Raw genomic sequence first — 24,617 nt, forward strand, 5'->3', positions numbered from 1 at the left:
TGCCCAATGAGAAGATGGCGCGGGGCGGGCCCCGGCCAGGGCCGGAGCGGAAGTGGTGGCCGGAGCGGAAGTGGAGCTGCCGCCACTGCCGCCGCGGATTCCCGAGCCTGGGTAGCTGCTGCCGCCGCCGCTGCAGCCACTGCAGGCAGCGCCACCGCCACCGCCACCGCCTGAGCAGTGGGCTTGGGAAGGAAGCGGTCACCTCGCTCGGAGCTTAGCTCGGAAGCGTCTTTGTCCCTTGCAGCCCTCCTACGGTGAGTGCGGCGCGGGGCCCGCCCATGGCCCCCGGGGGCCCAAACTCGAAGCCCCTCTCTGACTGCTGCGACGACGGCGGCCCAGCGGGTGGGCCCCGGGGTGTAGCGGCGCGCTGTCTCTTCGGCTCGGCGCGGCCGAGGGCTGCGAGGCCAGGCCTCGCAGCGGCCCCTCCCTGCTTCCGGGGCCGGGCTCTTTACCTCTTGGAGAGCTCGGGCCTCCCTCGCAGCCTGAGGTCCTGCCGGCCGGGTGGGGTGCAGCTCCGTACTGCGCCGGAAGAGACAGCGGAGCCGGGGATCCCGGATCCTCCCTCACTACCTGCTTCGGTTCCCACGCGACCCCTCCCTGCACCTTGGTAGGCGAGAACCGTCCCCTTCAGCCCTGTCACCCCTGCTCTGTGCTTTCCGGTTTCCAGAAATTAAAATTTAATCAAACGCGGGTGAATTTTTTCTAGCCCCAGTACCCCTGTTTGACTCCTCCTGGATGAGTAAGGGGTTTAACCTTGGGAAACAGCAAGGGGAAAACCCCCTCCCATTTTGGAGTAAAACCATTTCATCATCCTTCACTGGTTATGGAGCCTGGCAGGACCCAAGATTCTCTAGGAAGGGAATTGGGGTTTGACTCAAGAAAATGTATTTATTGGAGCCAGTTACTGAGTCCGGCCGGATTCCGAGGAAAAAATACCAGGGGATGAGAATCGGAGTATTTTCCCACGATATATACCGTCATTTAACGCCAGATTCTTTTGTTTCCTCACCCAGAATTCCCCCATATTGTGTGTTAGCACGTTTTTCGGTCTGAAATATGCCTGGTGGCTTCCTGGTCGGGGGAAAGGGGGTGAAGGGCGAGGGGAAAAAAGGGGTGGGAAGATGAGTGCATCTTTGCCGCAAATGGAGAAGCCCCATATAATGGGGTTTTCAAAGGTGGCAGCCTTGGTAATTAGTTTGCCAACCTTTCTGTGAAATGCACATCTATTGTCGCTGTCTTCGCTGCATTTCCCTTTGGTAAGGCTAGATAGCATCAGGTTCTGATTTTACTTGCCCTGTGTGGGAGATGGAATTTGGCAAGATGATGCTGTGAACATAATATCAGCTTGCCACGGGAGCCAAAACAGAAAGGTGAAGCACTTTAAGAATATGAAAATTGTCTGCATTTCTCTGTCAGTTCGTATGAAACCAGACAGATGCAGTTTATAGAACTGGACACTGTAGCTTTTGCATTTTCGTGTTGGAAATGTAAGTATTGGTTCTTAGTGAATTACTCTTGACTTCCAGTGTACCCTATTTCTTACTTAGGGATATCTCATTTGTTTGAGCCCTCATTTCTTGGATCGCCTTCCTTGGCGATGCATAGTGTGTGAGTGTATAAAACCTGTCAATCTTACTGGACCTAAGTTAGAAATTTAAGTGTGGCCCTCAAAATGGAAGGCTAATAATCCAGTAGCAACTGTGGAATTATTTTCTTAGCGTCTTCCTTCTATAAGGTAAGAAACCATTCACCCATCTTGCAGATGAAGTCTTTAGAGAAGTGAGGTGATTTGGCCTAGACCATACACCTAGTTTTTTTCAAATTGAATATCCTCATTCATCAGTAGCAAATATTTATGGATTGCCAGCCTCTGGAATATGAATCCTACCCTATAATCTTTTGTACATTTCCCATCTTACAGTGCTTGTTATATTGAAGCCATTTTAGAATTGGAGCACCATAGATCAGGGAGGCAGCCTCTATAAAACCAGGCTGAGCAAATTCCCATGATGTTGGTTCTCTAGGCAGAGTCTCCAAAGATTTGGGCCACAACAAAAAGTGCATTTTGCCCATTTGGCCGTGGATAGAGAAGCAGGAAGAGCACTGGACTTGGAGTCAGGTAAATTTGGTTGAAATCTTGCCTGCAGTATTTCCTAGCTTTCTGAAAATCTTCAGCATGTTAATCAATCTCTGGTTCGTAGTTTTCTTATCTCCAGGGTTGTCACTAAGACTTTTTTTTATAAACTGTAAATTGTTAAATATAAGCTTTTGGTTTTGTTGTTTTTTTAATCGGGGTTCACTTTTTTTTTTTTTTTTTTTTTTTTGAGACAGTTTTGCTCTTGTTGCCCAGGCTGGAATGCAATGGTGCGATCTTGGCTCACTGCAAACTCTGTCTCCTGGGGTCAAGTGATTCTCCTGTCTCAGCCTCCTGAGAGTACCTGGGATTACGGGCACATGCCACCACACCCAGCTAATTTTTGTATTTTTAGTAGGGACGAGGTTTTATCACATTGGCAAGGCTGGTCTCAAACTCCTGACTTCAGGTTATCCGTCCGCCTTGGCCTCCCAAAGTGCTGGAATTATAGGCGTGAGCCATCGCGCCTGGCCCAGAGTTCAGTATTAATGGCTTTTTCTCTCCAGTTAACATCTGATGAGACTAAACCCTACTTTGTACACATGTTGCTTTCAAAAACTGATATATTAATATAGGACTTTATTTTGCACATAGGAAAAATCTAGTCTTTCTGAATCATTTTCTCATCTGTATAGCGTAAATGGTAATGCAGCCTTTGATATATTTATGTTGTGACAAGCTCAATAATGAGAGTAAGCATCTGGGATACAGTTGGGGTTCAATAGATGTTATTTGACCATGTGTATGAATATACACGTGTATAGATTAGACATAGCATATATACTATTCATGGACATCTATATAGTATCCATCCATTTGTGATTTATTCACCAACTGATAAGATGGCATCAGACAATTAGTCTATAATAATAGTTTCCACTTACAGTACTTACTGTGTACTAAGCTTTTTTTAAAGCAATTTAAGCATATTAGCTCGGTCTTCGTAACAACCAATGAAAGGTAAGACTGTTAGCCCCATTTTACAGATGAGGAAGCTAAGACACTTAGAAGAATAATTTTCCCGAGGTCTCACACACAGCACCAGGTAAGTGGCAGAACCAGGAATGAAACCAGGTGATCTGGTTCTAAGGAATGATATTATAGATTTCTGCCCGTGGTAGAAAAAACACGTGTATATGTTTTATGTGAATACCATTTAGTCCTTAATTTTTCTTTACACAAATCCTAATAAAGTAAATGTGAATTAAATGGGAATATTAGATATTTTTGAAGATCGATGCAATACGATTTATTGTGGGGCATATAACCATTCTGGCCTCTAGGGATGATATTGCTAGCATGCATCAGGAAGCAAGCTTTTGAAGAATCCACATTTTCTTTTTTTTTTAAAAATATGGAACGCTTCACGAATTTGCGTGTCATCCTTGCGCAGGGGCCATGCTAATCTTCTCTGTATCGTTCCAATTTTAGTATATGTGCTGCCGAAGCAAGCACTGAATCCCCTTTTTCTAGTTGCTTCATACTAGGGAGAAAGTTATCAATTACTTTGTCATAGAATTTTAGGTTCTTCATCTAATAGAATTTGATTATAACCATTAATTTTTGTTGATTATACTACTTTATGAATTGATGTTCAGATTTTCCTTATTTTTTTTGGCAAGGAGGAAATGAGGAAATATATTTACATAAATAGAGAGAAACTTCTAAATTCAAACATCCTGTTGTGCTACCTGCTCTTTTGGTGTCAACAAACTGAGTTTTCCTTTAAATGCTGGTACCTTAGAGAATGAACTAAAATTTCCTTGTAAAGGTACTTTTAAGTTCCTTGGTTTCTACATTTTTCTGGGGAAGGATGACAATTCACATTGGTTAGGGGGCAAGAAATTAATGGTTATATAATAGCAGCCTTTAAGCTTTAGAATCCTTTTACTCTCTATACGATTGTGATCTTAGCAGTTACCTGTACGTCATGATGGAGAAACTAACTGTTCGAGCTAGATTCTGAGCGAATTTTTCTAAGGGGAATACTTGAGGAAACATAGACTAAAAGTGCTTTCTGTTTCATGATATGTGTGCTGAAAGCCAATCATATTACTGCTTTCTCTACTAAAATATTTTCTAATAAAGGTATGGTTATATGTATCTAATACTTGTAATGAGATGCAAATGATCAGTGGCCTCAAGTCATTCCCAGTAGATTATAGTATGCTAGTTGACCTTTTTATTTTATTTTTAATTCTGGCTCGTTCTTTATTATGTAAGTTTTTCCCATACTGGTTAGTTTATTTTGTTGTTTTCCCTAAGAGAACCAACAGGAAGTTATTTCTGAGTAGCCTTGACCAGGACAAGAAGATTGAAGGCTGCAGTAAAATCGACATGAGTTCTGTCTTTAATTATTATTTGCCCTCAGATAAGAGCTTTACTGTAAATTAAAAAATTTGTTTAGAATGTGTTTGACATTTTGATGAGTCTTTGGCATGTTTTTATGCTGTTCATAACTCCTTGATTTTGTTTTTATTTTTAAAGGTAGATCTGTTAGCTTAATAGGCCAGTTTAAAAATTTCCCTGTGATAACCTTGTATCGTTCTTTTAAAAATTGACAATTCTCTCTTTTCCTTAAGTGACCATTGGAAATCATAATTGATCTTTAGGGAATAGAGTTGCATAAAGGAAAGAGCATTAATTTTAAAATTAATGTTGGTTTAGAACCCAGATCTGCCATATATAGCTGTGTGACCCTGAATGAGTTAACTTTTTGCATCTATAAAAGGGGACAGTGTCACCTGCCTCATAGGATACTTAGGGTCAAATAAGTTTCTAGGAATTCATGAATGCTTTGCAGACCGTAAATGAAGGATATTTTTATTTACTAAACAAGTTAGCTGGTTTGTCTTTTTGTATAGCTAACTGATTGGACTTTTGAATGGAGGAGATGGATAGAAAGTAATCCAAAGACTTGTTGAAACTCAGTTTGAATCTATAAATACAATGATTGGTAGCTGAAAAATATTAGTCAAAACGTATAGTGTTGCCTCCTGATTAGAGCTGAGCTGGCTTTTTTCAAAAAGCAGTCTAAGACTGTAAATGCAGTCTGTATTTTATAGGTCAGATGAGGGCTACCTTCCTCTCTCCACATAGGAAATAATTGCTTTTTCACCTTTTAAGAATGTATCAGTTGATCAAGTACTCACTCAGTGTGCTAGGCCTTGTGCTCCACATTGAGTGTCCAAAGATACCAGTCTGGATTCCTACCTTAAGCTCACAATCCAGCGCGGGAGCCAGCAAAGACTCTTGTAGTAAACTGTGATAAGGGCCATTTTAGAAATAGGCATAGGGAGATTGTTAGGAGCCTTTCTTTTAAAAGTCTTAAAAGAAAGGATAGTACATGTAAAAGAAATGAGATACATAGTTTCCCATCACTGGCTGACCATTTGTTTTTTAAGTTTTGTGTGGAATGTACTGTGGTTGCCATTTATCTGAGTGCTTACAATGTGCAGAGACTGCTGAATGTTTTGCATCATAAACAAGTTTACTCCTTACAGGAACCCTAAGAAGTAGATTTGCCTATTTTTTTTTTTTCTTTTTGAGAGTCTCGCTCTGTTGCCTTGGCTGGAGTTGCAGTGGTGTGATCTCAGCTCACTGCAACCTCCGCCTCCAGGCTGCCTCAGCCTCCCGAGTAGCTGGGATTACATGCACCTGCCACCATGCCTGGCTAATTTTTTTACATTTTTAGTAGGATCGGGTTTCACCATGTTGACCAGATTGTTCTTGAACTCCTGACCTCAAGTGGTCTACCCTCCTTGGCCTCCCAAAGTGCTGGGATTACAGGCGTGAGCCACTGTGCCCAGCCCAGATTTGCCTGTATTATGGATGAGAAAGAGGTCACATATCCTGTGGACTTGGTGTGCCGTACTGGTAAATCCGACTGATTGGCTTCATTATGTCAGTGGGCCCCAGACTGTAGAATATTCATAGAGTCAACCAGTTGGTCTGTTTTTATGGATCAGAATTAGCATACTGTCTTTTGGATTGATCACTTAAGGCCAATAAATCAATTTATTGTCATATCTACTGTTAAGTCACATGTGTAACCTTGGGCCTATCACTTAACACCCTCAGTAAGTTTAATCATGGCTAATTGGACATAATTAGCAATGATACTCCACAGCTGATAGGAAAGAGGGAAAGGATTTTAAAATAATAGAAGTGCAGTTTCTCTCCAGATTCAATGTTCACTGGACATAGTGCCAATGACTTTGTATTACAGATATGCTACGTTTTGTTTCTAACAAAGAACCTGCAAATGTTTGAATGGAATTAAATTTATTACAGGACTCTTAATTTTATGTGTAGAATGGCACACAGACATTTTTAGAGTGGGTGTTTTTTAGTGAGTAGTTTTCTTTGAGAGCCAGGACTGCTTAACTTTTTCTGGGTAACACCCACTAACCACCTGGTCCCACTGACTTTCTCAGTCCTTCCTGCAGTAGCTTGGCATCTGATTTTTCTTCAGCAGAGAGACTCCAGAACTATAACTTCTACTTTACAGTGCTGTGGATGCTCTATCTGGAATGGTACATCTGTGAATGCTGTTTAGAATATGTGATCAATTCCTTACCTCATTAAAACATTTGAGCCTAGATTTTTCAGATTTACTGTCAGTTTTTTTCCTTGGGATAGATACTTGTCATTTCTCTTTTTTTGAGACGGAGTTTTGCTCTTGTTACCCAGGTTGGAGTGCAATGGCGCGATCTCGGCTCATCGCAACCTCCTCCTCCTGGGTTCAGGCAGTTCTCCTGCCTCAGCCTCCTGAGTAGCTGGGATTACAGGCATGCGGGATCGTGACCAGCTAATTTTTTGTATTTTTAGTAGAGACAGGGTTTCACCATGTCAACCAGGATGGTCTTGATCTCTTGACCTTGTGATCCACCCGCCTTGGCCTTCCAAAGTGCTGGGATTACAGGCTTGAGCCACCGCGCCCGGCCCGATACTTGTCATTTCTTTATCCACTTTGGCCTTTGATTTTTATTTCATCTAGAAAAACATGCATGTACTTTATTAATAACATGTCTTAAGTCATGACCTAATTACCTTTAAACTAAACCTCTTTCCTCTAATTCTGTCTGGTTTTCCTAGGAGAAGCACTGTAACCCTTAAACATGTGCTGTCTTTTTTTTTTAATTGATGCGTAATGGATATACATGTGCTGTTTTGTGTTTCTTCCAGTAGAGTTTAAGCTCTCTGAGGGAAGGACTACACTGGTTTCTTCTTTTAAATTCTTCTCAATGAACAATCCAAAGAGATCTTAGAAATATTGGTAGTCTTTCATTTTGCAGTTATTTCAACACACATTGGGTTATATGTGTTACATTTTTGTGAGGTAGCTTAAGAATAAAGAATAAGAGGCCGGGCGCGGTGGCTCACGCCTGTAATCCCAGCACTTTGGGAGGCCGAGGCGGGTGGATCATGAGGTCAAGATACCGAGATCATCCTGGTCAACATGGTGAAACCCCGTCTTTACTAAAGATACAAAAATTAGCTGGGCATGGTGGCACGTGCCTGTAATCCCAGCTACTCAGGAGGCTGAGGCAGGAGAATTGCCTGAACCCAGGAGGTGGAGGTTGCGGTGAGCCGAGATCGTGCCATTGCACTCCAGCCTGGGTAACAAGAGCGAAACTCCGTCTCAAAAAAAAAAAAAGAGTAGGAAAAGCTTATGAGCCTTTAACGAGCGCTATATGGCCATTTTATGTTCATTATCGTATTCGATAGCTATTAATATCTGCTTTTAACACTGAGAAAACAGATTCAAAGAAGTTATGATGTGGAAATATAGATAAATCATGTACTTTCTCTTTAGAAGCTTAGATGTGTATGTAAAACTTGCTAAAAGCAGACCCCACCATTTATTTTACATGTATAGAGCTTGGGTAATTCCTGATTTATAGTAATAGAGTCCTCATTTGAAATTTCTAACATTATTAAACTTGAAGCTTATTATTTTAGAATTAAGCATGCTCTTTTCCTTGAAAACAAAACATAGCTGAAAGCCAGTGCTTCTAAAGGCCACAGCTGTCATTTTAAACTGTCTTTGCAGTGCCTTTTTTTAAAAAATGGATTAACAATAGGTAGTCTCCTCTCTTCCTCTCCTTTCTTCTCCTTTCCCCTCCTTTCCTGTCCTTCCTTCCTCTCCTCTCTTCTTTTTTGATTCTTATCCTAGGATATCTGCTGTAGCCACTGGGAAATAACTTCTCAGTATTTTGACCCTGACTAGAAAGATGTCACTTGAGAAAAGAATTGAGATAGAGGGGTAGGCTATTTCATGGATCCTCTATTTTCACCATTTATTATCTGATTTAGAATTTTGTTTCTTTGAAGAAAATCCTATTTTGTGAGTATCTTTAGAATTATTTTTCATAGCTGTTTATCTGTACTAGTGGTCTCTTTTTAAAAAGAAAAACACCTTTTTTCCTTAAAGAGTACCAGATGTTTTTTTAAAAGTAATACATACCTGAAGAAAATTCAAAAAGATAAGTAAATGGGGATATAATGATGTTATTCCCCAGAGAAAGAACCAGTTTTAACCATTTGGTGTTAACCTTTCTGTTCATGTTTGTGTGTTCTTTAGGGGATATTTTATAGAAGTATTATTATGCAGCTTCCTCCCCTAGCCCCCATTGCTATTAAATAAATCTGTTCATGGCATTGAATCTCTTATTTGATGGCTACATAATCTTGTACCATCTATCCCTCCCTACCTCTTTTTTTTGAGATGGAGTTTCACTCTTGTCGCCCAGGCTGGAGTGCAGTGATGCAGTCTTGACTCACTGCAACCTCCGCCTCCTAGGTTCAAGCAATTCTCTTGCCTCAGCCTCCCGAGTAGCTGGGCAGGCATGCACCAACCTGGATAATTTTTTTGTATTTTTAGTAGAGTTGGGGTTTCACCATGTTGACCAGGCTGGTCTTGAACTCCTGACTTAAGGTGATAAGCCTATCTTGGCCTCCCAAAGTGCTGGGATTACAGGTGTGAGCCACTACTCCCGGACAGTCTCCTTATTTTTTAAAACATTCCCATATTGTTGGATATTTTGATTTGCCTTCATTTTTTCGCTGAACATTCTCTGCGTTTATCAACAAATGCTTCCCATCCTGACTTGCTGCATCCAGTGGCTTAGAACAGATTGACAGCCATCATCATCATCATCATGTAGATGTGCTGGAGAACTCCTGTTCTCAAGCATGTCAGTCTCTTCCTGAAATATACCCAGCACAAGGAATATCTCTTGGCTTACTGCAGGGTTGGGCCCACTGTGGCTTCTAATGAGTTTGCCTGCTCTTGTATCTTGATGTTTCTGTAGTGGTGCCAGGCTTGATGATGAGACTGTAGTCTTTTAAAAACTTTTTAGGAGGCAAATAAAGAGTATCTTGCTGACTTCATTTTTAGTGGGATCTTCATTCATTTAGTGGTTTGTACTTGGAACAATAGTAGGTCTTGATTAAAAACCATCACGGTGTATCCCTAGAAAATTCAATTAGAAACTAATGGATAAACTTCAGTTACCTTAACATGTATGTCTATTTTAACATTGTAACATACTGACTTCCTATACAAAATTAATCTAGACTTCTGCTTTTCCTTCGCACAAAATTGTATATTTGAAAAGAAAATTCAAACTTAGGGTTTTGTGGGCTACTACAGTGTAATAGTCATGGAGAGGAATAATAGCACTTCAGTTTGATTTTGCATTATGCATTTTTCAAGGAAGATTTCCACATTTAGTATTCTTTAATTCCCTGCCTCTCATCTTCACAGCAGGTCTCATGAGGTAGATCCTGTTATCTTTATTTTATGGATTGGAAGACTGAGGTTTAGCACGCTCACATGGCTGTGTAGTGGCACATTGTGCTGTGATGCATAGTCCTGCTGCCTTCTGGCCATACTACATATAGGTACCCTGTGTTCCTTGTGCTCTCCCAGTGATTTGTTGAAGAACTTGATATTCATTTGCATGTAAGTTTTGTACTTGGCACAATTATAAATATTACATATGAAAGAAATGTGAAGCTTTTCTTTGAGGGCACACTCATGTAAAGATGTAAATGATACAGTACTCACTTGTACCATAGAATGGCATAAAGAAGCCCTAGACCGTGTAATAGGCTGTAAGTATATTTGGAGTCATAGGCCAGGTAAATCAGTGAGGGCTAGGGCAGTTAGGGAAGGGTTTGTAGCACTAGATGGATGGATGGGATTTGTATAGGCAGGCAGTAAAGTAAATAGGAGAGCATTCTAGATGAAGGGAACTACAAAAGCAGTTTCAGGCAGGTTTGAGCATGATGTTCATAGGGTATGCAGTGCTGGCCAGCCTGAGAGAAAGGTACATGTTGGAGAATAGTGGATGAGAAAGCCAAACAAGAGGAGACAATGTATCAGAAGTTTGAAAGCCAGGTAGAGCTTAGATTTGATGGAGTAGCCAAAAGGGAGTCATTGAAAGTTACTGAGTAAAGACAAAGGCGAGACTAGATGTAATTTGGGAAGAGTAATTTTTTGTTTGTTTTGAGACAGGGTCTCTGTCACCCAGGCTCCAGTGCAGTGGTATGGCTCACTTCATCCTCGACCTCCTAGCCTCAAGTGATCCTCCAATCTCAGCCTCCCAAGTAGCTGGGACCACAGGCATGAGCCACCACACCTGGCTAATTTTTTATTTTTTGTAGAGAAAAGGTCTTACCATGTTGTCCAGGCTGTTCTTGAACTCCTGGCCTCAAGTGATGCTCCAGCTTTGCCTTCCCAAAGCACTGGGATTATAGATGTGATCCACCATGCTTAACTGGAAGAATAATTTTGAAATTACTCTTTGAATTTGAGAAGGTACAGAAATCCAAGGAACTAGGTACAAATGTAATGAAGATTTAATATGCTGTGACAAATAACTGCTTTGAATTATTTGAGAAGAGAGAGAACTCTATCAACTCTGCAGTTTTATGCTTACATTTCAGGATCAGTTCATTCATTTAGCAGATATTATTTGGTCACACCAATTATATACAGGGTGCTGTGGGAGATATGCCCAAAGGAGCTTATGGGGTAGGAAGGGAAATAGGAGACACTATACAAGTAATTTTAGTACTGAAGAAACGTGGTAAGACATTGACAGGTATCAGTGAAATGCTTTTTGAGAATATATTTGTCTTAGAGCAATGCTGTTCGATAGAAATAGCCGCATGTAATTTAAATTTTTCTGGTAGCTGCATTAAAACAATTTTAAAAAGTGAAATAGTTTATTTTTACTTAACCCATTATGAACAAAGCACTATGATTTCATTATGTGGCACATTTTAAGTGAATAGCCACATGTGGCTATGGCTTTAACAGCTTAAGAAAGGCTTCATGGAATGGATGGGTATTTGAGCCGCACTGTGAAGAATCTTGTATGTAGAGTAAATTTGGGAAAAGACATTCCAGGTAGAGGGAGTGGCTTAGTGAGCAAAGATAGAGAAGTGTCTTTGTATGTAAGAAAACCATTTTGGCAGAAGCACATATGATGTGAAAGGCATGATGTGGGGTTCTGGAAGATAGGTTGGCAAGTTTTCACTGATCAGGGAGGAAATCTGACTCTGCTTTTGGCATCAGGGATCTTTAAAGAATTTTGAGCAGGAAGTGACTTGATCAAAGTTATGAGGAAATGGATCTTACAGTAAAAGGCATGCAAGGGGCTGTAGATAATGAGTGACTGAAATGGGTATTATAGCAAAAGGCGTGGAGGGGGCTGTAGATAATGCATGACTGAAAGCAGTGCCACTAGGGCAAGATTATGGATGGGAGATTTATTGTAGATGTAGAAATGGGAGCAGTTTCATTTCTCCTTTGTTTGCTGCCTTCCTCCAAACTGCTGGGTGTTGTGTAACCCATTTCCTGTTGAAATTGGTCTGGCTGCTTCAAAATCCGTGTTATATAAGTCAAAAGTTATGTAAGCAATAGCCATCAGGATATTTAGCTATGGATTTTGGTTGTTTTAAGTTGCTTCTATATGTGTATATGTAAAAAATTTGAATGGGTACAGATTTTAAAAAGGTGTGCATTCAGTCATAATGGTTTTCCGTCTCTAAGAAATCTTGCAGTAATCTCCGAGAAGCTTAAAACAGTTGGCCCCAAACAGAAAGGGCACATTTTATTTTGGGAATAGGGAATGCATATTTGGGAGGTCCCACTGAATAGTCAAGATTCTTTGGAGTAGTATGATTTAATTTTTAAAGCTCTAAAAGGAGAGAAGTAAGTGGGGGTGGTAACTTAATTTTGGGGCCTAGTAGAGCTGAAGAGGTTGATGGCATTATTTAGCAGTGGCAATCCTTTATTACTCCATTATGATACCACATGGGATGGCTTAGCTCTGAATTGGCTTTTGGGCAGTACTTTATTATTTGGAGTCATTTGTAGGTAGAGTTGCACAGGTGCTGTTTTATGAACTTTGAAGTGGGCCTGTAAGAGTGACTTCTAACTTTGAATTAGTCTACAGACTAGAAATTTTCTAGTTTGTTGAGTCATTGAAAGTTGACTTCTCTCTCGTATACCTGGCACTTTTAGGAAATGCCAGTGACCATCCGATCACTTATAGGAAGTGCCAGGTACATCAGAAATAGAGTTATTTAATGATGGAGGTATTTATTGTCCTCATCTCAAAGACCTTATGGTCAAGAAAGTTAGACATATTGAGACAGTGGTTATCCTTTGGTATCCGGGGGTGTTGGTGCCAGGACACCTGGGGATACCAAAATCTGAAGATGCTTATTTTGTGTTTTTTCCTTGAGTATTTTCCACCATAGTTGGTTGAGTCTTTGTATCTGAAGCCTGCAGATACAGAGGGCCAACTGTATATAATTTTAAGGTGTTAGACTATTTTTAATGTACTTGTATTAGAGTAGAACAGGTTATCCTGTGGTAACCAACAGCTCCAGCATCTCAGTGTTTTAACCCAACAAAAGTTTCTTTTGTTTTCACCCTGCATGTCTAGAGCAGGTCTGCAGGAATCTTGTACTATACAGTTCACCCAGGGCCTCAAGCTGACAAAAACTCTACGGTTGCGTGACTGTACCCCCTAAAATACCTGGCCTTCTAGGTGGCTGCTGTAAGGGAAGAGAGCCTGGGGAACCGCACCTAGGATATTCACAGTGTTAGCCTGGAAGTAGCCATCATTTCTACTTTATCTTTCATTGGGCAGAACTGCCACATGTCCTCTTGTAACTGCTGTGGGGGTTCTGGGAAGTAGAAGGGAACAGATGGAATGTTTCTTGAGGGTTACTGTCTCTGCCTTAGTTTCTTCCTGGTGTTGTGAGTGAAGATGTCCGATACATCAAAGTGAGACTGGCCTCACTGAGTGTAAACTTAAAATTAGTGAGCCTTATATAAGACACAGCTCTGCATGTGATTTAGATAATGAGCAATAGGAAGAAAAATCATAGTTCTGAACTGGAGAATGAGTTCTTTCTGAATCGCCTAGATTGAGTATATCTAATCATACTCCTTAAAACATTTTTAGGTGATAGGGCCCTGTGTGTAGAATTTCTTTCTTGAAAATACAGAAATGACTTTTGAGGCAAAACCATTTTGTAAGTGAAGGTCATACTTTCTTTGCTATTTTTAAATTAATCATTTTTGACCAGGTACATTGGTGGCTCATGCCTGTAATCCCAGCACTTTGGGAGGCTGAGGTGGTGGATCACCTGAGGTCAGGAGTTCATGGTGAGCAACATGGTGAAACCTCATTTTACTAAAAATACAAAATTACCGGAGTGTGATGAATGCATTTAGTCCCAGCTACTAGGGAGACATAGGCAGGAGAATCGCTTGAACCCAGGAGGTAGAGGTTGCTGTGAGCCGAGATTACACCGCTGCACTCAAGCTTGGGCAACAAGAGTGAAACTCCATCTTAAATTAAAAAATAAAAAAAAACCATTGGCTGGGACAGTTGGTCCTGTCTGTAAATCCCAGCACTTTGGGAGGCCAAGGCTAGCAAGTCACCTGAAGTTAGGAGTTGAAGACCAGCCTGGCCAACATGGCGAAACCCTATCTCTACTAAAAATAGAAAAATAAGTTGTGCATAGTGGCACGTATCTGTAATCCCAGCTACCTGGGAGGCTAAGGCAGGAGAATTGCTTGAACCTGGGAGGTGGAGGTTGCAGTGAACCGAGATTGTGCCACTGCACTCAAGCCTGGGTGACAGCAAGACTCCGTCTGAAACAACAAAACAAAACCCTGACATTACTACTGCTGTTTAAAGTAGTATTTCATGTTTTTATACCTAAAGATATTAGCCTCTTTTTACCCTGTGTGGCACAGATTGATATATTGATATTTAAACCAACAGTACATAAAATTAACTCTTCTTGTTTAGTAAACAACTTTTAAGTTATTTCATCTAAAAATTACTTATTAAAATTGCCAGACTCTGTAAATGGTGATTATTGCAGTGGGGAATTGACTGTGGTGAGTTGATAAGAGGTATTCACTGATTGGTGTATATAGAGGACTTGAAATTGTTAAACTGAAGTCACTAGGATTTTTGTCTATTTCAGAAAAACTTTTGAAATAACACAGTTACGGTTCAGATGAATTCAGTTACGGTTTGAAATTCTGTTGCTGTACATCTTACTATACACCATTTTCTCTTACAATCTGTACCATATACAAAATTAGTGCCTGATATATTTATATCATGCTTTATACTTTTCAAGGTGCCTTCACATGTATCAGGCTGTTTGTTTCTCATAACAGGTCTAATAAAATAGTAGTGTTTTTGTTTATTTGTATTTTGAGACAGGGGTTTCACTCTGTCACCCAGGCTGGAGTGTAATGGCACAGTCATGACTCACTGCATCCTGGAACTCCTGGGCCCAAGTGATTCTCCCACCTCAGCCTCCTGAGTAGCTGGGACTGCAGGTGCACACCACCACATCCAGCTAATTTTTTCTTGTTTTGTAAAGATAAGGTCTTGCTGTGTTAAGACTGTCTTGCCAGGATATTCTTGAACTCCTGGGATTACAGGTGTGAGACAGCACATCCAGCCCTAGGTAGTGTTCTTATTGCCCAATAAAGAAACTGGGCTGGGTGCGGTGGCGCATGCCTGTAATCCCACCACTTTGGGAGGCTGAGGTGGGCGGATCACGTGGTCAAGAGTTCAAGACCATCCTGGCCAACATGGTGAAAACCCCATGTCTAACTAAAAATACAAAAATTAACTGGGCATGGTGGTGCGCACCTGTAGTCCCAGCTACCCGGGAGGCTGAAGCAGGAGAATCACTTGAACCCAGGAGGTAGAGGTTGCAGTGAGCCGAGATTGTGCCACTGGCATTCCAGCCTGGTGACAAAGTGAGACTGTCTCAAAAAGAAGGAAACAGGCTCTCAGGTTGAGTGATTTAACCAAGGTCATACCATTTGTAAGAAGCAGAGCTAGTGCTAGATAGAGGCTAAGTCTGACTGCCCTTAGTTTGTGTTCTTTTCCTGTACAGTGTTTCTTGGTAGCAAAGCAAATTATAGAAGATATGATAATAACCTTTCCCATCTTTCAGTGTCTACTGCTTGATGGGTGCAGCCAAATAGATTGTATAAAATCATCCTTTTTTGCTTCACGATTGGTTGAAGCAATCATCATACTTACTTTTTCCTATGCTGTGGAAAACAACAGGTTTAGTCAAAACTAGAGTTCCTTACAGGACAGTGAAGAGAGGACATCCTGTATTACAGGATATAGTTGGCTTAAGGTCATTAAGACAAACAAACCAGACAATTACTTAGAGAGTCAAAGACGTATAGTAAGCATAAGCTTTTTTTTTTTTTTTTTTTTTTTCCCGAAGACGGAGTCTCACTCTGTCACCAGGGTGGAATGCAGTGGCGTGATCACAGCTCACTGCAACCTCCACCTTCCGGCCACCTTCTGGTTTCAAGTGATTCTCCTGCCTCAGCCTCCCAAGTAGCTAGGATAACAGGCACCCACCACCACACTTGGCTGATTTTTTTGTATTTTTAGTAGAGATGGGGTTTTACCATGTTGGCCAGGCTGGTCTCAAACCCCTGACCTCATGATCCACCTGCCTCAGCCTTCCAAAGTGCTGGGATTACAGATGTGATGATCTACCGCACTTGGTGAGTGAGCATAAACTTCTAAAGAAATAGTTAGTAAGCAGTCTGTATGTGCTGGGCAGGCGAATTAGGCTAATGGAAGAAAACAAAAGCTCTAGAGCCAGATAAATGTGTTTGAGTTCTGGCTCTCTCCATCTGTTTGCATGTTGCTCTGGACATACCACTTGCCTTTTTTCTGACCCTCCATTTCTCCACCCCTAAGAAGGGAAAAGGAGTTAAGAACATGCCTACCCTGTGGGACTGTTGGGAAGACTACTTGACTAAAATAACAAAAAGGCCTTAGCAAAGTACTTAACCCCAAAGGTGTTCAATATATGATCAGTATTGTTGATGGCATTTGGAACTGGATGTTTCACATTTAGTTTGCTTCTTTCCAGATGGGTTGGAAGAAGATTCACCCATATGTTTCCTGGGCCCTGGAACCTGACATTTGCCCTCTCTTTTTGTCTTGCTCTTGTTCTAAGGAATGACAATGGATAAAAGTGAGCTGGTACAGAAAGCCAAACTTGCTGAGCAGGCTGAGCGCTATGATGATATGGCTGCAGCCATGAAGGCAGTCACAGAACAGGGACATGAACTCTCCAATGAAGAGAGAAATCTGCTCTCTGTTGCCTACAAGAATGTGGTAGGTGCCCGCCGCTCTTCCTGGCGTGTCATCTCCAGCATTGAGCAGAAAACAGAGAGAAATGAGAAGAAGCAGCAGATGGGCAAAGAGTACCGTGAGAAGATAGAGGCGGAACTGCAGGACATCTGCAATGACGTTCTGGTAAGAGGCCAGTGCTTCTGTTTCGAACAGTGGTTTCTAAATAGTATTAATGGATAAATGCAGATTCTCAAAACAGCTTATGAGAGAGAGGTGTCTGAATATACTGGAAAGCTGCCAGCCATTTACAACTAATTTTTAAGCATACAGTAATTTTTGTCACCTGTTGCCTGATCAGAGGTTCTGATACATCACTTCTGAGATATTTTCCTCTCCTGTCAAAAAGACCTGTGAAAAAACAGTAACATTTATTCAGCCTCCCTCCATCTTTTTAAATTGAGGCCAGATAGACAGGATTTTAATAGATACAGCCACAGATAGGCTATTGTATATATTAGTCCGAGTAGTGATGTCATCTCCAGTAGCGGAGGGAGATAAAAAGGCTGGGCTGTAAGTCCTGCTTTGGTCTGAAAGTTGGGCACATCCATCAAGTTGAGCCTGTATTCCAGAGCCAAATTCAAAGTGGTTTGGAGATTCTCTCCTGTGTTTTACCATACACCTTAGTCAGATGATTGATTCACTCTGGCCACCACTTGAGATTGAATGGGAGAGGTACATACTCTAAATCAAATCACAGTCGTATTGTCTTTCCCCCACATCCTGAGCCCATTGGGAACATTTTTCTTCCAATTGAAATCAGGTAAAAATGAAGAGTGAGGGCTGCTTTGAAAAGGGAAAAGGAATTCATACTTGGGGATCTACCTCCTCCCCTGCTGTCTGCCTTTCCAAATTATTGCCCATGACTCCTTTCTTTTGAAAACCAGTACAAAGCTTGTCAGCCATCAGGAAGCACCCCTCGTCCCTAACTCATTAGGAGTTACACACTGTCTCTCTACAAAGAATATTAAAAAATGACTACTGCCCCTTGCGTCTTCTCACTTTGGTTGATTAAATCCCTTTATAAGTAAGCTTTGCATTGAGCTTCTGTTTTTATTAGACTCATGGCATAAGAGTGTCATGGCTAAATTTGTTGCCTGTTGGTAATTTGGGGGTTTGTTAATGGTGCACTAATTCCTGAATGTTAGGTACATCTGGTATTCAGATGAAGTATGTCATGCATTCCAAGGGCAAGAAAGTCCATAATTCATGAAATGTAGACCAACTTTTAAGAGCATCTGAAAGAAGGTGAAGAAGAGCTTGGTACTTACTGCCTCTTAACCAGTTTTTCAGGATGCCACATTCTAAAACAACTCTTCGAAAATATTGCTCTGTATACGAAGCTTGGACTCCTTCAGAACTACTTTTGTTGTAAGCATACATGTTTAAAGGAATTTATTATTAATAGTATTAGCTACTCTTTGAGTGCTTACTACGTGCCAGGCAACGTGTTAAGCGCTTTATGTATGTCAACTTATGGCTATACCCTAGAAGATGATCCCTCGTATAGCTTAGGAAACTGAGGCTCAAGGTGATTAGGTAATTTGTCCAGAGTCATACAGATAAGTGACAGAAGAGGGATTTCTACCCAGGTCAGAATGATTCTAAACTTAGTTCTTGGCAGTTTTGCTCTGTTACCACCTTTTTACTCCCAGGGAAATACTTTTTCCCCCTCTAATTATAGAAGTAATACAAGTTTATGGGTTTAAAAAGGGTGGGGAGGACAAATCAGAGGAATATAAATAAGAAAGTAAAAATCACTTCTAATCTTACCCCCCAGAGAACCATTATTAACATCCTCCTTCCAGGCTTTTTCCTTAGGTATTTGTGAGCATGTACACATAGGTATCTTATTGTTAAAATAGGATTCTTGTGGTATTTATAATCTGTTTTTTTTCACTCAGATTTCTTTGGAGAGCTTTCCATTATCTGTGCAGTTCTGCATCATTTTAAAGGCCTACAAAGCATTTCATTGTATGGCTGTACTTTAATTATCCTCTATGGATGGTCAAAGTGATTTTTAACAGAAGCATACAGGCATCTGCTATTATGACCTGGGCTAAACAACATTTAGTAGCTTGGATGAAAAAAATTGATGTTTTTTTTATCTTCTAAAAAATTATTTAGAAGCAGTAGTGTATTTTGAATCTCAAACATAGTTTTTAAACATCCTGTGAATAATTCTAAATTCTCAACAATGTGAATCATTTTTTAGGAGCTGTTGGACAAATATCTTATTCCCAATGCTACACAACCAGAAAGTAAGGTGTTCTACTTGAAAATGAAAGGAGATTATTTTAGGTATCTTTCTGAAGTGGCATCTGGAGACAACAAACAAAGTAAGTAATACCTTTAAAAAGAAATTTGATCAGTAATGGAACCAGTCTGCTTTCACAGGAAATTTTAACAGTTTTTGCTTTGTCTGTTTGCCATAGACACCAACGCTGCAGTACTAAGAATTTAAAAGACCACAGCATTGTGATGAATGGGGGTGATGGGTGGGCAAATAAATATTTATCTGACAGGGAAATATGGAGGGCATTAAAAATCTGGTGCGTAGTATATTTAAAAAAATTTTTATCTTGAGGGTTATTTGTTAGCTCTCTTTTTAGTGGTGAAACTTTAAAATACTTGATGGTATGAAACTACCATAGTGATGCATTTCTTTTATCACACGTTTTACTATGATGGTGATAATCATAACCACACTTTATCAAGTGCCTATGTGCCAAGTACTTTTGAGTCTCACTTATTCTTCGTACAACCATACGAATTAAATGGCAGTCTGCCCATTTTTCTGATAAACTGAGCTTTATGGAGGTTTTTAGTTGCCCCTAGCCACAGACTTGGGAATAAGAGTTGGGAATTAAAGTTTGGATCTATTAACTCTAAATCTAAAGCCTGTGATCTTTGCACTAGAGCATATTGTTTTTCACATTCTATATTGTTAAAGGTTATATCTATATTTCTTAAATGCTTTCGTAGACTTTATCATAATTGTTTTTCCCCCAAGCATTTAATCTACAACTTGGTTTAGAATAAATATCTAACAAATGTAAAATTGACTGGCAGAGACACTGATACCTCATTTGATAGGTCATTGCTCTTGCCCAATTTGGGATTAAGAAAATAATTTGATAGTTGGTCCAGTGTGTGATATCTGTGAAAGAACCAAGCCTTAAATATTTGCATCTTTATCTTACAGCCACTGTGTCGAACTCCCAGCAGGCTTACCAGGAAGCATTTGAAATTAGTAAGAAAGAAATGCAGCCTACACACCCAATTCGACTTGGTCTGGCACTTAATTTCTCAGTCTTTTACTATGAGATTCTCAACTCTCCTGAAAAGGCCTGCAGCCTGGCAAAAACGGTGAGAAAGACCCTTTGTGATTTCTGACCATAGCAAAACAATGCTTGTGTTATTAACTTCTTTTAATTCCTGAACATACTCATTATCTTGGACTTTTTTGAAAACTTTTCTGGGGATGGGAGTGTATCTTTTATGAGATAAATACAGATCTGTTACTTTTTTAAATTCATTCTCAATACCTTCTGCTGACTTTTGTTTGATTACTATTTTTGGGGGAGGTGGTTGTAGAAAGTTCCAGGTGAATGTAGTTTGTTGTTTCTTTTTTTTTTTTTTGAGATGGAGTTTTGCTCTTGTTGTCCAGGCTAGAGTGCAGTGGTGCGTCTTGTCTTACTGCATCCTCTGCCTCCCGGGTTCAGGTGATTCTCCTGCCTCCGCCTCCCAAGTAGCTGGGATTACAGTCATGCGCTACTACGCCCAACTAACTTTGTATTTTTAGTAGAGATGGGGTTTTACTATGTTGGTCAGGCTGATCTCGAACTCTGATCTCAGGTGATCCTCAGCCTACCAAAGTGCTCGGATTATATGCGTGATCCCAACCGGTTTGTTATTTCTTAAGCTTTGGGCCTTGGTTATACGTTGTCATTCTTGTACCAAGATTTGAGGTTATGGTTATATAAAAGAAATACACGTCACATTCTTGTTGTGTGCTAGATTACGTCCTATATAATTCCTTTGGCCTTTTCTACATATTTTTTGTAGTCTCTCAAAATGCACACAATTATTTTTAAAATTTTTTATTTGGAAAAGTTGCCTTAAAGTTTCATCACTTAATCAAATCAGATTTAGTGATGTGAGGTTCACTTTATCCCTTGTATCCCGACCTTTTGAGTTCTAGTTTAAAAAATAAATAAATAATTTAAATAGCAGATTGCTAGAAATGTCTTTGGTAATTAAAAAATCACTAGAGTTTGCCCAGAATGACTGTGCTAGGTTAGCAGTAAGATTGCTTAGTTATTAGGTACAGCAAAGTTCCTATCTAGGTTTCTGTCATTGGTTGGTGCTTTGTAAACATGCATTATACCTTTGCTGGAAACAGCTAACAAACAGGGTACTAATAGCCTAGGTTCCCCCAAAGTACTGTACAAGAAGAGAAATTCACTTAGCAAAAAAAAAAAAAAAAAAAAAAAGCGGGCTAACTAGCTCCAGAGAACTTGTGAATTCTTTGCTAAAGGCTCTTTGTTTTAGGCATTTGATGAAGCAATTGCTGAATTGGATACACTGAATGAAGAGTCTTATAAAGACAGCACTCTGATTATGCAGTTACTTAGGGACAATCTCACTGTAAGTACTACTTCTACAGGGTTTATAGTCTCTTTTCTATTCACGTACTTAATAATTCACTATTATCTTCAAGAGGGGATTTGTACCCTGTTAAATATAGTTACAGTTTTAAGTTGTTCAATTGGCTATAAATGACTGCTGAAGTTTTGACCTTTGCAGTCATCCCTGCAGTGACACAGGAATAATTTTAAACCTTTGAGTGAGATAAGATTATACATACTGGGCTGCCTACCTAGGCAACTTTTAGTAGCCCTGCTTTGATTATGCTTTCTTTCTCTTGCAGCTGTGGACATCGGAAAACCAGGGAGACGAAGGAGACGCTGGGGAGGGAGAGAACTAATGTTTCTCATACTTCGTGATCTGTTCAGTGTCACTCTGTACCCTCCACACATATCCCTTGTGCGATAAAAAAAAAAAATTGTACGTCGACTTTCGATTTTTCACAGCCTCAGCCTAGCAAAAATGGTTCATGGGATAAACAGCTGGTATTTGTATCTAAAACTCAGATTGGTCACATAAATGCCACGGCATTCTGAAGTTTTGATTTTGATTAACATTTGACAGGATTACTGTGTGTTAAAATTTTTTTTTAAACTGAACACTGTGATTATGGGGTTTTGTAATTTAGCAGAATTCTTACTGGTAGAAAAAATAGACCCAAATTATGTGTAACTTTTTGGAAAGTTAATCTGATGTCAAAATAATCATTGAAATAGACAATTCCATTGTAAAGTTGTACAGAAAGTTATAGAGATTATATTGTGATGCTGAAACTTGGAGTGAGACACACATCACTTGGCATTTGAGTTTAATGGTAATTCACAGTAATGCTGCCTGTCGTTTGGAGCTTAAAGACACTTGACCTGTTGGGGTTGTTGCCACTCAAAAGTTCATGACCACAAATATCCACAGTGACTTCCTCTGAGGAAACTTGAATCCTGAAATTGAAATTCTTTGTGGCAGATAACTGGCTTATGATACTTTGAAAAGTTCAAGTGCTCACATAACACACCTGACTAAGCCCCTCTTCCTACAGCAGTATGTTCACTGTGTTACCAGTTTGCAACTTGTGCTTCAATAGTGGAATCTATTTTCATTGTTAACACAGCTCAAGAAAAAAGCCGTGTGTTTTGAGTGACCTTATCTGTTTCCTGTTTAATACCTTTAAAAGTAATGTTCTGAGTCAGGCATGGTGGTGCATGCAGTAGTCACAACTGCTTGGGAGGCTGAGGCAGGAGGATTGCCGAGCCCAGGAGTTTAAGGCTGCCGTGCTCCCTATGGTTGCACCTGTGAATAACTGCACTCCAGCCTGGGCAACATAGCGAGACCTCATCTCAAAAAAAAGGAATGATGTTCTGTAGAGATTGCCTTTCACTTGAGGAGTACTTAGTTTTCAGGTTCTTCGTAGCTCGGGGCTTTTTAAATTTTGAAATCTAAACATTCTTTCCCACCATCTTTTTTGACTATTGACTTTGGTTTTCTCAAGTTTCTGTCCCTCTGCTTCCTTACATTTTTTTCCTTTTTGAATTCTATCTTTATCTGTCTTTTGTTCACTTTTTAATGCTATATATGGGCAGGGGTAAGAGACATTACTGAAGCACCTTGGTGAGCAAGCCTGGCTTTAAAGATCGAGAAGAGCTTCTGGCACCAGAGCTGTCTTCCTCCAGTTCTCAACACAGTGTTGCTCTTCAGTCATACCAGGATCTGAATCAAAAAAGTATTTTTAAATATCCATGATTTCTCCCTATATTGAGGCTGGCGCTGATTATGCTTTTTAGTGCCTGCCGCCAGGTTTCCCAAGTGCACTCATCCAGCTCAGTTCTCAGATGTGTTTTAAGGAGACCCTATATTCAGGGAAGTTGTGTGGACACTGTAGTGGAGAGAATTGGGAATAGTCAGGCCTGTCAGTCTCACAGTATCACCCCTCTACCTTTAATATTCCACCTAGCTGTAGAGTCCATCTGTTTGTCCATCTGCTGAAATGAGAAAAGAAACATTCATGCACTGATTTAAAACAAACCAAAAAAAAAAAAGAAAAAAAAAATCCCTCCTAGCTGAACAAAAATGTGCAGTTAATACTTGGCGCTTGAAAATGCAGTAGTGAATGTGGAACCAAGCCTGTCTGTATATCTGGTAGCTCTCTTCTTGCTTTGTTTTTCCTTACCAGTATTCTGCCTAATGTTTGCTTCTGTGATGGTTATATTGCCTAGCAAGCACACCCGTGGTTGTGAAAATAGTATAGCAAAAAAAGAAAAATCCCAGTTATTGATGTACTAGATTTGTGTATGTCTTTTAAACAGTTCTAGTTTCACCTTACACAGAATAATCAGGAAAAGTGTAAAAATTCAAAAGTGAAATAAAAATTTTATCAGTTAGTTGCCTGTGAATTGATGTGTTACCACCACCTCTGTTGCTACCAGACCTAGCTAACTATTCTGATCACACTTATTTTTGACTCTCTTTTTTTTAAAAAAACAGGTAAACAGTTTTATTTCATTATTTAGAACCAGAAGTCAAGGTGTTATAAAGGGGAAGAAATTACCATTTATTAAACAGCCTCTTTCCACTTGTTTCTTGATACCTCTCTGCCTTCTGCACCAAACCATGCAGGTGTTAGGTCCTCTTTAGTGACTTCTGAGATTTGGTATGGGCAGTTATTTTGCATTGTATTCAGTCCCCTACCCCTTCCTCATTTTTTAACCCTGGTGTAATAACCAAGCCAGTGAAACGTGACCTATGGTTGCATAAGGCTTGGTCATCACCAAGCTGGTGTCTCACCTGTCTTCACGCTTGCATGGGCCTGCAGAGCGGGTTCCTCATGGGATTTGCCACTTCTGAAAACATCCATATACTACCACAAGGAGAGAAAAAAAATCAGGATAGAGGGGTCATTTTTAGCCCAATATCGAGTTGGTGCTTCCTTGCTACTCTGAGGCTGGACAGCCAGATGGGCTCCTTCTGTGCTTAGTTTGGGTTCTGTTCCACATATTGAAGCCACACTCGGAGGTCAGTGGGGGCCTACCTACTTTGTTGCATCAGTGAGACCAGAAAAGTCCTATCAGAGGAAAACAAATACTGGTGGTATAGTTGTTTTTGTTTTT

The 24,617-nt window shown here is 40.2% G+C and overlaps 1 protein-coding gene and 1 non-coding gene across 3 annotated transcripts; one reads left to right on the plus strand and one right to left on the minus strand.

Annotated features, from left to right (window-relative positions):
- Positions 1-54: 54 nt before the first annotated feature.
- YWHAB (tyrosine 3-monooxygenase/tryptophan 5-monooxygenase activation protein beta) lies at positions 55-23,891 on the plus strand. 2 transcript variants are annotated; one of them, XM_008995987.5, is made up of 7 exons: positions 55-254; positions 2,025-2,119; positions 16,691-16,992; positions 19,082-19,205; positions 20,072-20,235; positions 21,421-21,516; positions 21,800-23,891. In XM_008995987.5, the coding sequence occupies exons 3-7, from the start codon at positions 16,693-16,695 to the stop codon at positions 21,854-21,856; spliced, it is 741 nt and encodes a 246-aa protein (XP_008994235.1). In that variant the 5' UTR covers positions 55-254; positions 2,025-2,119; positions 16,691-16,692; the 3' UTR covers positions 21,857-23,891. The 2 variants fall into 2 exon arrangements, with proteins under 2 accessions (XP_008994235.1, XP_002747627.1); XM_002747581.7 differs by lacking the exon at positions 2,025-2,119.
- Positions 3,483-3,589, minus strand: LOC118154185 (U6 spliceosomal RNA). Its single transcript, XR_004744079.1, has one exon. It is a non-coding gene; the product is annotated as a U6 spliceosomal RNA (small nuclear RNA).
- Positions 23,892-24,617: the final 726 nt, after the last annotated feature.

This window comes from Callithrix jacchus, chromosome 5, assembly GCF_049354715.1.
Source record: "Callithrix jacchus isolate 240 chromosome 5, calJac240_pri, whole genome shotgun sequence".
NCBI lineage: Eukaryota > Metazoa > Chordata > Mammalia > Primates > Cebidae > Callithrix > Callithrix jacchus.